Source organism: Colias philodice, chromosome 23, assembly GCF_061535455.1.
Source record: "Colias philodice isolate Cphi_HAF_F1 chromosome 23, ilColPhil1 Martin Lab GWU primary, whole genome shotgun sequence".
NCBI classification, from domain to species: domain Eukaryota; kingdom Metazoa; phylum Arthropoda; class Insecta; order Lepidoptera; family Pieridae; genus Colias; species Colias philodice.
In genome coordinates, this window is record NC_143108.1 from 4,798,733 (window position 1) to 4,814,673 (window position 15,941).

Below are 15,941 nucleotides of genomic sequence, written 5' to 3' on the forward strand. Positions count from 1 at the left end.
AAAGTTTAACAAAATCATTATTTTTTATAATATTTATCCAATACCATTCAATAAATTAGAAATAATTTGCATATTGCAGGTTCAATAACTCGAGCATCAAAAACTAATATTTTTATTTACCTACCTTTGTACTACTCTTTTTTTTACTTTTAACCATTTCATTCATAAACTCTAATAATATCTTTCTTATATTTAGTTTAATACACTACAAACCAAACGCATAACCTTTACCCATTGAAAATAGAGATTTTTACCATTATATAGATAGTTCCCATATTCCCAGAAACACAAAAAACATGCACCCGAAAACGATTTCTTACACTAATTATAAAATGTCAGAATTAAATCAATTACAATAGAGACGGTCGAAATTCGGCGTTCTTTGCTGAACAATAAATAATGTGACACAGCAGGTGAGGATAGGTCCCTTGTGACAAAAAACTTAACTTTATGTCCTTTGATTTGGTTATCTCTTAACAAAATAAAGTTCTGTAGAGTGGCGTAAAATAGTCGCATGTGATAATTATATAGAGCTATTTTATTTCATACGAGCTTTCCGAACGCGGATTCGCCAGCGTTTTTAAAGAAAATCCCGCATAGTTCCCGTTCCCGTACGATTTCCGGGATAAAGCCTATCATGACCATTTTATATAATTATCGAGCATATTATCATGAAGTGAGCAAATCTACGATATGGCCACGACATGTTGTTACATATTACTAATGGATATAGAGCTAGAGAAGATAGTCGGTTCATAGAATCAATCTAAGCGTTTCCAAAGAGTCGCAGTGCTAGTTGTCTAATAATAATAATAATTAATGATAACTCAAGCAATATACCCACTTATCCATACTATCCATACTAATATTATAAATGCGAAAGTAACTCTGTCTGTCTGTCTGTTACTCGCAATCACGCCTTAACTACTGAACCAATTTGCATGATCAAGTAGGTAAATAACGCATTAACAGCTCTGTATAATTCCCAAGTACGGGTCAAGTTTACGCATTTTTTTAGCGACTTTTTATACCGGAGCGATGCGAGATCATTAAAAGAGACCCGTTTCGGCACTTTTGTGGGCCAAACGAATAAATTCGGACGGTAGCGACCAACATATTATCATACTAATTAATCGGTTGGGTTTCATGGGCGAATTTTAAACGTATTTCACGTTGATATCTTTATAAAGTTTCTAAATAATGGCCGAATTAGCTGGCCCCTATTTTGCTTTATTGGTGGTGGTATTTTAATAATGCTTTTAAGTTTTAGTGTATGTTGTTGAAAAGCAAAATGTATTAAAAGTTAAAACTGTCTCGATGTAGATGTATAGACAATAGACATGTATAGAGTTCTATACTAATTTATATCAATATCTGATATATCTGCAAAGAATAGCGCTAGAATTATGGAAATAAGTATGAAACTAGGAAATACTACCAAATATTATATACACAGTAAGGTTTCGAATTAATTATATTTCTCACATGAATCAGGATTCATAAGTGAGTAATTGCACAGAATAGTTAATAAGGTAATTGATACTTATCCAATATTTATTTTCGTTTCATCATCTTTCGATCTCACTCCTGTCCTTCTGTCTGAAGTTAATTAAATCCTGACAAATCATGTTTGCAGTACAAACATACTAAACTATAGATATTTCTTACATACTTATTTTATTCAACAGGAAACAACTCTACAAGATAATTGTTTGTTTTAGAATAATAGTAGTAGTAATATTCTTGACATACCTAGTAACTTTTATTAGGTAGTAAGGGTGGGTATATTAAATGGATATAATAGAACTTTATACGGAAAGTTTTATCGCAAATATTTCTCAAATATCTTCACCAGCAACATTTCAAAATTACTCCAAACAACCCTTACTAAATCAAAAATACCTTAAAAGACTCCAATTTCATACTAAATAATCCATAGCACATTATTTAAGCGATGACAATACAAGATTAACGATGCCAATAAAATCCTGCTCCTTCATAAAAATGCATTCAAGTTATTAATTCATTTTTTATATTTTTATGGATAGAAGACATTCCGGCGATTAAGGATACGTTTTTTATACATTTTTGTATCATTTGCCACACTCGATGATTTTATGTTAAACTGAACGCCTTTAGAATGTGATATTCTTTTTTAACTTACCTTATAAAATAGGTGTAGTTTGTAAAGTATAATTATACTAGGTATGTAACAGATTTACAACTTGTTGAGTACCTAATATCTTTGAGTCAACTAGTTTATTTAAGATTTAGTAGAATTCTGAAGCTTAGTAAATGAGCATTTTAAAAGAATAGGTACCTATAAATAATTCGTCCATGCATGTTCGCATCCCGCCTCGCGATCGAATTTTTATATTCTTTAATAAATTCTCAGCTAGGATTATTATGTATAAGTATATAATTAATATGGAATAATACTAGTGTAAGTAAGTACCTATACAAAGAAGACTTATTCTTTGAAATAAATGTCTCTAAACCTATTCAACATACAACTAACAAACAAGTCAGTAAAAATACATAAAATTTAATAAAATTTCACATCCTATCATCACTTTTCAGTCTCCAACGCTTTCATATGCGCCAAATAAATAGTCCATACAAAACTAGCGGCGCTAACGAAAACGATTCGGTTCTTCTCTGACACAAAGTAGAAGTTAATTGTCTGCGCTGTCGGCCAGAACACGACGCCAATCTTGTATGTCGGCCAGAATTTTTCTCTCACTTCGTTGATACAGGATTTCAGAGGCTTTTGTTCGAGCAAACTCATGCCGAAAAAGAAGTAGGCCATTGCCGCTGGAGAATATGATACCTGAAGATTAAAAAAAGACGTGTGGCACTCGGGGACTGCCGCGGTAAAGCTATTGCATGCTATGCCTTCAAGCCACACCTCCGCTCCCGTCGGAGTGGGCAGCGTGAGGTTTTTCGTTACGCAATTTCTGGATTCGGTTCCCGCGCTCAAGGCCCGCGATAGAAGCTATGCAATAGCTTAAAGTATTTTTTAGGTAACTACATGTCAAGAATTAAATTTTTATTTCCTGAGAATTCTACATTTTCTACGGTGCATTTTCATCAAACATAGAGCTAGAGCAAGAGCATTATTTCGTGTTGTTTTAGTGTAAACGAAAACTCGTATATTCAGTGTTGTTCAGTATTAGAACATTGCATAGAATCTTTTCGGACGCACTAAGAACAACGAAAGAAAGCTCTAGCCTGTAAGTAAAAGAATTGCGACATAGTGGGGTTAGAATGAGCATTCGCTCGTTTGATATACGTGTAAATGTACCGTACCTACATATATTTCGCTCTTTACACGTTCTATTTATATTTTATTAATATACTTAAATTGAAAATTTACAATCAATTCAGTAAATTCAGTTCATAATTTATTTACGCATGGAAACAATATTTCCGTTATAACTATTTTACTTTATAGTCACTGAATACGAGTCATTGCCATAGCCCACATGCATTGTACTTGTAGCTAATAGCAACAACCAACAGCATTACTCTATCATCATATTAATATAAGCAAATAAGCAACTCTTATACTAAAATACCTGTTCAATAACAGCTCTTTTAATCGCCGTATACAGCGTTTTCCTCTTAAAATATCGGCTCGAAAACTTCAACCAACCATAAAACACGGGAGCCATACAGAACGTGCCGAAGAAGCTGTATCTCGCTGCTCTATTCCAGTCAGCATTTTGTATGGTCGTACCGTTCGCTATATAGTCCTGGGCTATGCTACAAGTAGGCCATATTATCGCATATGAGACCATGCCACGGATTAAAGGAAACTGTACGGGAAGACTTAGAACCTTTGTTATTATGCTACTCATTTTTCTGAAGGTAATTTTGACGGTGAGATGTGAAACTTTGATGCGATGACTATGTAATGAATGATAGTTATCAGGAATTTGATATTTTGGCACACCCCGGACACTCCATACAAAATGATCGTTTTGACAGTCACACTGTAGAGACTGCAAATGTGTGTGTTAACGCTTTATGGTTGGCACATTTGTGACTAGCGTAAAAAAATATTCGCGTTTTTCTGATGAAATACATCCGTAAACAGCACAATATCTAACCATTTTCTACGAAAAACGATAATCACAAATCCAAAATAATAAAATTACTTTAAGTCAATTTGATTAATGTTGTCAATCTTCGTTGCGTATCGTCCTTGCAGAAAAATATGGCCCATTTTATGTCTGATCGCGCGGGGGTGAGGTAAGTTTAATTTTGGCGGGAGGCGGAGAGTGTCCGTTCTGTAGCGTTTAGCTACTATTATGTATTCTGTGATTTTGGTATTGACAAATTGATTGAAGGCTAAAATCACAGGGTATTTATTTACGTTAAAATATATAATCTTCTTGGTTAAAATGCTTATAGGTTTTAAGTGGTTTCAACTCTACCGAAAACATAGAGCCGTATTGATAAATATATATGATATTGATAAATATATGTAGGTATATAATATTATGTAGGTACGTATTTATAAATCTGCATTTCTATTTTCTACACATAAAACTTTCCGATGGATGAATTTGTGAAAATACTTGTTACCTCTTAATAATTAAATAGATGACTATTACTAAGTAGTGGTTTCATAGAGTTATCAATAGAGACAAAACATTCTGACATCGATTCGCTCCATCCCAGACTAAGTATTTTTTACTATTTATAAAATTACACAAATCATGTCACAATTATATTTACTAATCGTTCCAAAAGATCTGAGCAGTGACCACCCATCGAGACAAACGATTAGAACAATCGAATTATTCGATTATTTCACTCGAGTGAATCGATTCAGCGCGGTGATCGTCTTTGCGATAGATGCAGTGATTCGGCAAAAATGACGCGCGTGCGGCCGCGGCACATGATTAGTCAATTAATTAATTAATCAGATATTGGATAAATATTTGAAATTATAATCGTTCTTGAATTGATTGACATTATTTCGTGGCTATTTAAATGTTTGTCATGTACCAAATTAAAATTAATTCTTTATTAATTGTAGGTATTATTATTTACTAGCATTCCGCCCGCGGCTTCGCCCGCGTTTTCAAAGAAAAACCCGTTCCCGTAGGATTTCCGGGATAAAACCTATCCTATGTCCTTTCTCGGGTATCAAAATATCTCTATACCAAATTTCATGCAAATTGGTTCAGTAGTTAAGGCGTGATTGAGTAACAGACAGACAGACAGAGTTACTTTCGCATTTATAATATTAGTATGGATTATACTGTGAGTATGTACCTATTAGTATACGTAGCAATTATAAAGTTTCTCATTTCCATAATACTCGGGTACCACCAGAAGGACAGTACCCGGATCTTTGGAAGGCTTACGTGGGGACACGGATCCAACACGCAGAGGCCCTTTCGAGAATTTTAATGTGTTATGGGACACCAGCCGCAGCCTGCCCATGACTGCACTATAGAGATACAGCCCTAGGCAGTCCGCGGCCGATGTAGGACTATTGCAGGGTATGGAAATTTAATAATTGGGCTATGGATTGGGATGCTAAAGGGACTGGTATTGGGGACTATGGGAAACTATGGCACCTGCCTTTCTACTAAAAGAAAGTAAAAATATGTTGGCAGGTGGTGACTCGCCCTCTCACTGTATGGGCCCCCGAAATAAGTCGCTGCAATAGTGCGACAAGGGGGCAACATATTGTGAGCAGCTAAGGGTGGAGAGGCGTCCCGGGACTTTAAACGACGATCACGCGCTCCCTGAGGGTCCAGCATCACGTGCCCACTCGCCACTTACGATTCGCATCCACCCTTCGAGCTAAAAGCTCTCGCGACTCCACTCTGGCCGGCCGGTTAAGGCAAGCCAGAGGTGGGGGTCCTGTCCTCGTCAGGCTTCACTCCGACCAGCCGGTAAAGGCAAGCCGGAGATGAAGACAGGGGCCTCCCCCGGGAGCACTCGGTTCCCGCGGGGTCGCTACTCCCCGACACCCCGCCACAAGGTGTCCTGCGGGTTGACTGATTGCACGGGTGGAATATCTATTGTCACGTAGACAATAGATATTCCACCCGTGCAATCCCCAATTATAAATATTATTAGTCTGTGCTATTAGCAATGCAAATACATACTCTTAGGTGTATAATACTTCTCTTCAAATCTTAATAACACATAAATTTAAAAGCACCTACCACACACAAACTCGGTCTGTATTCCAACTACACATCTGAAAATTTTCAAAGTTAATTATTATTTTGAGAAGACTTGTCTTCAAGATCAAAATCTAAAATAGCGCCATCTATCGAAGTATAACGAGGACTATTTTAATATTTGGTTATAGCGCCATCTAGTACGTCGACTTGTGATTACAATAAAGCGACATCTATCTAAACGTAAGTAGAAGTCACAATCAACTACTAACTAGTTCTACTACTGATCACTAGAGGACGCATTCATCAAATTTATTTAAAAAATAACCATTTGGTGGCGAAAACAGCTACATATACGTTGCGGGTGCAAAATTCTTAATAAATTTATTATTGAAAAATCATAGTTACACTTGTATACGTAGTATATTATTATTAGTCTGTGGTTACACACTAACATAATAGGCTATTTGACAGTATAAAAAATAAATTACTTTTTTGTGTAATCCATATATATATATAAGGTTTTTGAAGCGATTTAAATTAATAAATGATATAAATAATAACTTATTTATTTATAAATCGTCGAGAAAAAACATCATATTTTTTAAAATGACCACGTGACCGAAAACATCCATGATTGGCTGCATCTGCCATGACGTCACAGCGGCGTAAATAACAAGTGATCCCAACGTTTACTCACGTCGTTGCTGAATTTCGCTTTTGGTTTTGTTTCTTGTGTAACTTATTTCTTGTGATTCAAGGTGTCTGTAATCAGTTTTGTTCTATATGTGTTATTTTTGTTTGTCATGGAACCTAATTTCGAAAAAGCAGACAGTAGAAATCTACCTAAAGTGGACGCTATAATTAGGAAATAATATTGTAATACTGTGCTATAATGGTTGGCATGTTCTTTAAAAACAACCAAGATTTTTACGCTCCTCAATTGAGAAATGTGAAAACAGCTACGTAAGTTAATATTTCAATCGTCATTCATTACCTTTTTAGTTAATTGTACCTACAAACATGAATCACAATAGCACAATAATTATGAAGTATACATTTTTTAGATTAAGTCCTTTATTTTTCATTTCAGCCATCCAGTTTATAGGATTGACGTGTTTGTATTGATTATTTTCAATATCAATACAAACACGTCATCATCAATTTATATATATCATTATCTTACCTCAAGCAGGTAAGTAATGAGACGATTGATACTATGTATTGCAAATAAAATAAACTGCCTACTAGGTATTCAACACCATACTTACATCGAAGTGGTCTTCACAAAAAAATATAACTGTTTTAATAATTGATATAAGTATCTAATATCACTTGGATTTCTGCGAGCTAACTGCAACCACTTTCTACGCATTTTTATATCTTTTGGAGCACATATTAATAGTTTGTCAGGGGTTTATTTCTGCATCCAGGAACTACACCACCTATAAGAACTCATTTTCTGGTTTTTAAACAGATTAACTTAATTATACTATAATTAAAACAAAAACGAACAATAAGTACTAGGAGCAAGTTGATGTTTACGCCGCTGTGACGTCACCATGGTCGCGAGACGCCATATTCTTCAAAATTGTGTTTTGGCGGCGTATTTGAATATCATGTTTTTATTTTCCATTTTCTCAATGAATAACTACAAAAAATTAAGAAACATGTGTTTTGTGTGCTCTATAAAGGTATCTTAATAATTTGAGACAGTTTTCAAAACCTTGTCAAATAGCCTATTTTCTTAACATTTTATAAATCGTTTTCCTATCTGATACTAGATGGCGCTACTCTGTGTGCGACCATTTAATATATTTAATGTTGATCGAGTAGTGATTCTTCCTTGACTTTCATTTATAATATTATAATAATAATAAAAAAGATATTTTACAAGAGTGAAATACATAAATAGATATAAATTTTGTATTAATAATTTAATAATTTAAAAGCTTCACTACATTTCCATTCGACCTGTATTTACTAGTATTGTTCTAAATGACATCCTTACAATTTACATAGTAAGTTGAATAATAATAACTTTCGTTGAGCGAAATCATATTTAGAATTTCAAAGGTTTCAGAAGCAGTTTGCAAATTTTATGAACACGATTGCTACAGTGTTCGGTTACAATTAAAAGCTAAAAGAATCGTTCTAAATCTTATTATATTTCAAAAACATTATTTTTAAATTAGCTTTCAGTCCCTATAACAACTTATAATTACTAGCACCATTAAATCCCACACTTATTGTAAAGTAGAACATAAAAATGTATTTTTATTACATCGTTTGACACAAACTATTTAAAAAATTTTGACATTTCAACCAACAGGCCGTTATGTTGACAAGTATGGTTTTAACGATGTGCTAAATACTTCAGTGTTATATATTTTATTGTAAACAAGAATTTTGAAGTTTTTTGGCTACGGTGCTTTTTCAATAATATTTACTTTGCAAATTGCAAGTCAAAGTTACCAAAGTCTTTTAAAAAACCATTGGATTATATATGATATAAAACAGTCGCTTTACGAAACAGATTTTGATGGTTTTTTTTTTAATAGATAGAGTGAAGAGAAAGGTTTTAGTAGGTACTTGCATAATTTGTTAAGTTTTAAGTTTTCTTTAGAAAGTTTTGAACAAAATATTCGTTTACATTTAATTTTGTCATAACTCCGTCTCACCACATACGACTTTCCCTTATTCCGAAAACTAAGCAAAATACCATCAAACCACAGGACACAAGAAAAAAATAACGGAAGCTCTATTGTTTTTTGTCCGTAGAGATGTCCAATTTTATTGTGCTGTAAAATTTAAGATTGACAGATTTTATGGTTAAATGTGTTAATAATGAAAAAGTTCGTATGTTCAAAATAAACATTTGAATGATTTTCTTATTAGTAGTTCTGAAAAGACAACCTAGTAGTTACCTACCTACCTAACTACTGTTATTTAAATCCTAGTTGTGGACCTACCTAACTACTGCTTTAAAAAGCATTTTTGTAATATTTTTATTTTTACATTTATATACTTACCTTTTCATTTTTAGCACATTTTAAGTTATAAATAAAAACAAGTTATTATTTTTTTTTATAATATTAAGATCATTGTTGTTGTTTCATATTATGTAAGCACATTTAAACGGTTTTGACTGAAATTGAATGGCCCCACAGAGCGAAGCCTCTCGAAGCAATTGCAGCGCGAAGCAGCTGGGTCAGTGTAGACGATGATTAATTAATTATTTAAGAGAAAATGCAGGATATACCTACATAATAATTAATAAATTATTGTTCTTTACAGAATGTTTATCATCTAATATTATAAATTATATATATAATATTATGGCCCTATGTTTTCCTTTTTGATAATATCTACCTAATTATTATTTAAAAAAATTTCAATCGATCTTCAAGGAATGTGTTTTGATTGAAAATACAAACAAATGTTATATTAGTCGTAAAATAAGATAAATTCATGTCGTGCATACGCCAACTCATATTTATAAAACTGTATAATTTATGTAACGACCTTTTGTGATCCTTAAATAAAGAAATGAAAATAAAATAAAACTGAACTGCATTAAGATTATTTAGAAAAGCTCCATATAGAAGTCTATACCTACTAGTCTTTAGGCAGCCAGCGTAGTCACTTCATCCCTTCAATACTGGCTCTAACTAGGCTCTATAGGCTCTATAGGTAGGTACCTATCGCAAATATCTATAGTGTACTAGATTAGTCAGCATTCAGGAATATAATAACAGAGCCGCTCATACCCATTGATATTATTATCTAATTCAGTTTGAGTTATTATCGGCGTTTTCTAAGATTCCTAAAACAAACCTATGTGTACCTATAATACCTAAGCTACAGCAATTAATTCTTATATGTATTGATAAATTATTGTTATTGTGTTTTAGCTGAAATAAAGATTTTTTCATATTTCATTTTCATTCGCTTGGATTATGGAATTTATTACAATAATTTAATTCACGATAAATGAAATAAATAAAAAATAAATAGAGGTCCCGTGATATAGGTTTGCTGCCATAATGCCTATGGCATGTTTCACAATCACTAGTAGGTTTTATGAGACTAGGTAAACATATACAGTCACGGAAATTGGAAAATTTTCCATGGTGTATGGGGGGGGGGGTATAGGTAGAGTTGGTTATAGATATTTGTTATGTTATAAATTTATAATTAAAGTGAAGATTTACCATAACACTTAGATGGGGAAAATTAATTAATTATTAACAGGCATAGTAATAATTAGAAAAAATTCGATCACAAGGCGGGACTCGAACCCGCATCCCTTCTCGCCAATCCGGGGCGGATGCCTAACCAACTCAGCCACTCGTGACCGTGAAATTTAGGTATATTTATAAAGCATTTGAATGCAGTAAAACCAAAAATATCAAATTCAGGCATAGTAGGTAATTGTTTTAATTTCACTCTTTACCGCAACCTACCTACTTACCGCAAGTACCTACGCTAGTCCTAACTACTCATGCGCATGATCATCATCATCATCGATATTACAATCCTGTATTATTACTTCTTCCCTAATATAAACAAATATCACCTTTGTAACACCGACACAGGAATATTGCGACGATGTGTTGAAACATTATAAACATTCGTGCCATCGACATCTCTCAATAACCGCTTCAATAAATAAACTATAAGAAATATGTGGTTATTTCTCGTTAATAGTATTAAAAATTATGAAGTGCTAGAACTGAACTCTTTGGATATTTTGATGAAATCACAAATTTGAAAATTCACGTGAATGACAAACAGATGAAACAAACTTTTTTGTTTGGAACAACATGATTGGAGAAAGCTCTAGCTTAGAGCGTGCTAGAGCTTACTCTCGTAAGTTCAAACTCAAATTACATTTGCAAGAATATACCTAGGTACTTCTTTTTTCTTTAGTTATTCTAACTTTCTGAAGTGTGAAACAACTTTTTAGTACGACACATTTTAGTTTTAGCTACTTTTTACTACTTAAAGACTGATGACATGAAAATAATTTTGCTAATGCATTAGGTAAAAAAAATTAAATAGTTGTACCTCTAAATTAATTATGGACTTGTAAATTGCGTCCAAGGTTTAGAATAGGTAAACATCATTATATTTGCTTGAAAATAAAATTACTTTTACAGCTTGTTTCAGATTGTATTGTAAGTATTTTTGTTAAAATTGTTCAACAACTTAAACCTAATTAATCGGTGAAATAATAATTGGTTGTTTTAACACAAATTTTGTTAATAAAATGCCTAATACATAGTAACAAATCCTAAAATTATGAGTAGGTACCTAATAAGACTTATTAATAAGAATACAAAAAAAAAGTTTAGTTTCACATTAATTATATTGTTCCTACTTATCCTAAAAAAATCAAATACGACAAATCACCAACGCGTTAATTAATAAATCTCCGAACAATTAACAAAATAAACGAGACGCGAAGTTCACAGGCAAATGATATCATCCATTTATTTACATTTCAACCAGCCCTACACAGACAGAGACACACATACCCAAAACCACATGTGTAACAAGGACAGTAAACACCCCATGACCACGCCCACAAACCAGCAGGCATCGGATTGGTTTCGAATCCCAATCACATTGACCATCAGTCTCCCACTGCATGTGCTCAAAACCACAACACAATTAAAGTGAAATGAAAGTGTGAAAATGAATTACGAACAACACAACGAAGTGTCGACCTCATACAACAACAACAACCTAAAGCACAACTTTAACGAGTGCAAAAATGACTTCTTTTACCCGGAGTGTGATAAAAAGGACGACAAATACTTTCGCCCGAAAGTCGAGGATACACAAATGAATTCTTGTTTGAGCACACCGTTCTCCGTCAAAGATATCCTGAACATTAACCAGACGTCGTATTATGAACAGAATGATGTTTGGAAACGGGATAGGGAGCAGAGAGGGCAAGACTACGAAAGATTATACCATCAGAGCAGCTATTGTACCGAATATTTCAACCAAATGTACCCAGCGCATGCTAATGTTGAGTATTGGAACCCCGAATACCATGAAAACAAAGTGGACGAATACTATAATAATTATAATTACTGTCAGAATGTATATCCAAATCAGGAACAGTATCAAATGCATGTACAAATGCCGCCTAAATTAGATAATATGGGTGTCATACCGCCTGTTAATCCTGGAGCTAAACTCGATAAAGAAATGCCCATTGCGGGCATTGGTTTGCCACCGGCTTATTTACATAATGTGGAACCAAAGTTCTCTGCAATGTCTAGGAAAACGAGTAAGTATTTTATTCCATCTCATTTAACTATCACGAAAAAAGCCCTGTATAATTTGTATTCTATATCGTTTACATATTTTATTAAGACAACCTTTTTCAATCACTAGTTTGTTTATGTTCCCAAACGACTAAAAGAAATGTTTATTATTGAATAAATAAATTAATTAATAAGCTGTTTTTTATCCCGAGCTATTAAAATAATTTAATAAGATGGCTCTATCATCTTACAAGTCAAATATCATCATCTTATGTTATCCTTAAAATATTTGTTTAAATCATACTTATTTCTATCAACAGAGACGCCATGCCCCGCAAAAGAAAAAACGAGAGACAAATCAACAAAGAGAAAACCACGCATTCTGTTCTCTCAAACTCAAGTACACGACTTAGAAGTGAGATTCAAAGCCCAGAGATACTTGACAGCACCCGAAAGGGAACAGCTAGCGAAGAAACTAAACCTCACTCCAACACAAGTGAAGATTTGGTTCCAAAACCGACGGTATAAAAGCAAAAGAATAAAATCACCAGAGGTAACAACATCCACAGACGCTAAACCAAGCAAAAGCTTCGGTAGAAAACTCTTTAAACCAGAAAGTAGAGACAAAGTCGGTATGCATAATTACGAAGGTTTTAAACCTGACATGTCAAACGAACTAAATCCAGGCATATATTTCGATGATAGTGTAAACTACGAAGAGAATGAAAAATACTACGGTAATCGTTTGCAAATAGACGAGACAGTTGGAAGTACTTCGAATTTCTATGTACCAGAAACTATACCTAAAGAAGATATTTATAAAGAAACAGAAATGAAAAAGTACTTCCCAATCAACTATGTTTGTTAATTACGTGTTAAGACTGACTGATAGCCAAAGAGAATTATTTTGTTACATTTTTTGTTACGTATTTGCAAGTGCAATTGATATTTTGTATTAGATTAAGATTAAGTAGTATGTGCCATTTTGTAAATAAATATGAAAGACTGAGGTTTTTGTTTTATTGGTTGTTGCGTTATTACAGTAAAATATATTATATACTTTTAATATTATAAAGCTCAAGAGTTTGTATGTTTGAACCGCTAATCTCAGAAACTAATGGTCCGATTTGAAAAATTATTTCGGAGTTAGATTAGCCCATTCATCAAGGAAGGCTATAATATCATCACGCTAAGACCTGCAACAGGAGCGGGGCGGGTAATTAGCTTAATATTAATTGATTTATTGCAATAAAATAGAGTAATAAAATTGTAGGTATTTTTTCTACATTCGTCTAGAGACTAAACATAAAGACTAACTAAAACTAGACATTCCATAAAGCTCAAAAATATATGAAAGCTTTAATTTTTTTTTATGTTTAAAAATACTAAATACTAATGGTTTTTAGAAAAATGTTTACACTTTTGGAACCGGGACGAACAGCTAGGTACTGTAACAAAATATTAAATGGAATTAAGTCTATTTAGGTATATAAATGTAAAAATTAGTAAACATTAAAATTTTATTATGTCTCTACCTGTTGCTCTATATAATCCCCTGAAAAACTGTTTTAAATATAATATGTATAGGTTTTGTACAATGAATACCTATTGTCAACAACAGGAAGTATAGTAAGCTAAGATAATCTATACTAATATTATAAAAAGGAAAGGTTTGTAATTATGTATGTATGTATGGTTTTCACGCATTAACTACTGAACCGATTTCAAAAATTCTTTCACCATTAGAAAGCTGCATCTTCACCACCTTCACTGAGTAACATAGGCTATATTGCATTTTCAAAAAAATTAGAGATCCTTACCAAAAATGCAATAATGTAACCCAAGGTGTAAAAAATTCCTTAATAAAAATTCTTTCATCGCTTGCGCTGCGGAATCTATTCCTTGAAGTACCTACGAGGATGGTTCTTATGAAAAAAAAACGAAAACATACTACGGGCGGAGCCGGGGCGGACCGCTAGTAAGATATAAATTATTGTATGGAAATTGCAACAAGTATTTACGTAGGAGTTGATAATAAAAATACACATAACATACTTTAAATAAAGATGGCAAAATTGTCTGAACTTGCAGTAGTACAGAGTATCTACTACTTTATATTAGTAGTGTTAATTGGCTCTATTAGGGAGTGTTATTCAATTTTATGTGTCGAATGTATATTGTAGTGGAATTTTAAGAAAATAATGTATTATATGTAGATACCAACGTATTTTCAATGAATGAATGAATTTATTTAAGAAGAAAAGCCTCTAAGAGCCTAAGAATTTTTGAAATCTGTCGAGGTTAGGTTGAGGTCGTTTTCTGTCACTCTATTGTATACTACAGTCGTAAAACAAACGAATAAATAACAATCATAACATTCCTCTTTCCAATATTAATTACTTAAATATATTAGTATTCAAATTAATTTATATTTAAATTCAAATAAAATTACACGCTCATTACAAACAACCTGTTAAAATCTCCCGCCCATAAAAATACAGACATAGCTATGTATTACTTAATATTCGATACAGATAAAAAATAATACATTTACCGCAATATTTCAACTTTTTTTTCAGTTCAATTTGTAGAGAAAGTTTTTATCTATATTGCTACCATACCACACTGATCTGGGGTTGGTCATTGGTAAACGGGCGTTTTCAATAAAATTTAAATCAGTAACTAAAATATGAAAAAAGTGAAGGCAATGCGTTAATATTGCAGTTTTTGTTTAGTAGAGCTTTTATCATCCTTCATTTTCCCACTTTTACCATTGAAAAGTACGATATCAAACTAATCGTTTCGTTTTAGTACCTACATTCAGTAAAAATTATCATCTAAATATTATAAAAAAAAATCAAAATTCAAAATTATTTGAAATATGAATTCTTCATCTAAATATCATCATTTTATATCAACGTTAAGATTTTTTAAAATGTACTTTTTAATTTCGTTTTAAAGGTAAATGAATTCTTAAATTACTCTAACTTACCAAAAATATTAAATTAACAACTCTACAAATATTCAATAAACATTGCGGCTATACATATCTTGCTGAAACACAGCGTTCAAAACGTCGCGTTTCAAACGCCCGTCTACCCATACACACCCTCATCTCCATATATGCGCCGGCGCCAAGCAGATAAGACATTGATACCAACACGTGTCTGCACTGGGAACCGAACCTGTGGCCTATGGGAATTCAAACCACCTGTTTTTAAAAGCTTTGAGGTAAGCGTGCGCGTTGTATGGAAATGGGTCTTAAACTTTTTTGGTTAATTGTTAATTTAGTGGTGTTTAAATTTTTATGGATGCTTTATGGGTATTTAAACTTATTAATTGCAAATAAATTAGTGCCATTTTATCGTGTGAAGGACTGATTAAAACATGTAAGAATAATAAGTCGTAAACATAAACGATAACTGATAAGAGACAATCAATTTCGGCTACATAAGTAATAAACACAATTCGGCTACATAAGTTCCCAAATAACAAACCCTTGTAATCACTA

General features: G+C 32.9%; 2 protein-coding genes across 2 annotated transcripts; one reads left to right on the forward strand and one right to left on the reverse strand.

The window, feature by feature from the left end:
- Positions 1–2,569: 2,569 nt before the first annotated feature.
- LOC149478013 (mpv17-like protein 2) lies at positions 2,570–3,860 on the reverse strand. The gene is made up of 2 exons (XM_089709637.1): positions 3,579–3,860; positions 2,570–2,830 (listed from the first exon to the last, which is right to left on the reverse strand). Exons 1-2 carry the CDS (start codon positions 3,858–3,860, stop codon positions 2,570–2,572), a joined length of 543 nt encoding a protein of 180 aa, XP_089565763.1.
- Positions 3,861–11,813: 7,953 nt separating this feature from the next.
- LOC149478014 (uncharacterized) lies at positions 11,814–13,395 on the forward strand. The gene is made up of 2 exons (XM_089709956.1): positions 11,814–12,453; positions 12,751–13,395. The coding sequence occupies exons 1-2, from the start codon at positions 11,850–11,852 to the stop codon at positions 13,296–13,298; spliced, it is 1,152 nt and encodes a 383-aa protein (XP_089566082.1). The 5' UTR covers positions 11,814–11,849; the 3' UTR covers positions 13,299–13,395.
- The last annotated feature ends 2,546 nt before the right edge of the window (positions 13,396–15,941 follow it).

Coding starts and splice junctions, on each gene's coding strand:
- LOC149478014 (XM_089709956.1), top strand. CDS start 11,850: ATGAATTACGAACAACACAACGAAGTGTCGACCTCATACAACAACAAC. Junction 12,454..12,750: donor TGCAATGTCTAGGAAAACGA/GTAAGTATTTTA, acceptor TTCTATCAACAG/AGACGCCATGCCCCGCAAAA.
- LOC149478013 (XM_089709637.1), bottom strand. CDS start 3,860: ATGAGTAGCATAATAACAAAGGTTCTAAGTCTTCCCGTACAGTTTCCT. Junction 2,831..3,578: donor AAAGAGCTGTTATTGAACAG/GTATTTTAGTAT, acceptor TTTAATCTTCAG/GTATCATATTCTCCAGCGGC.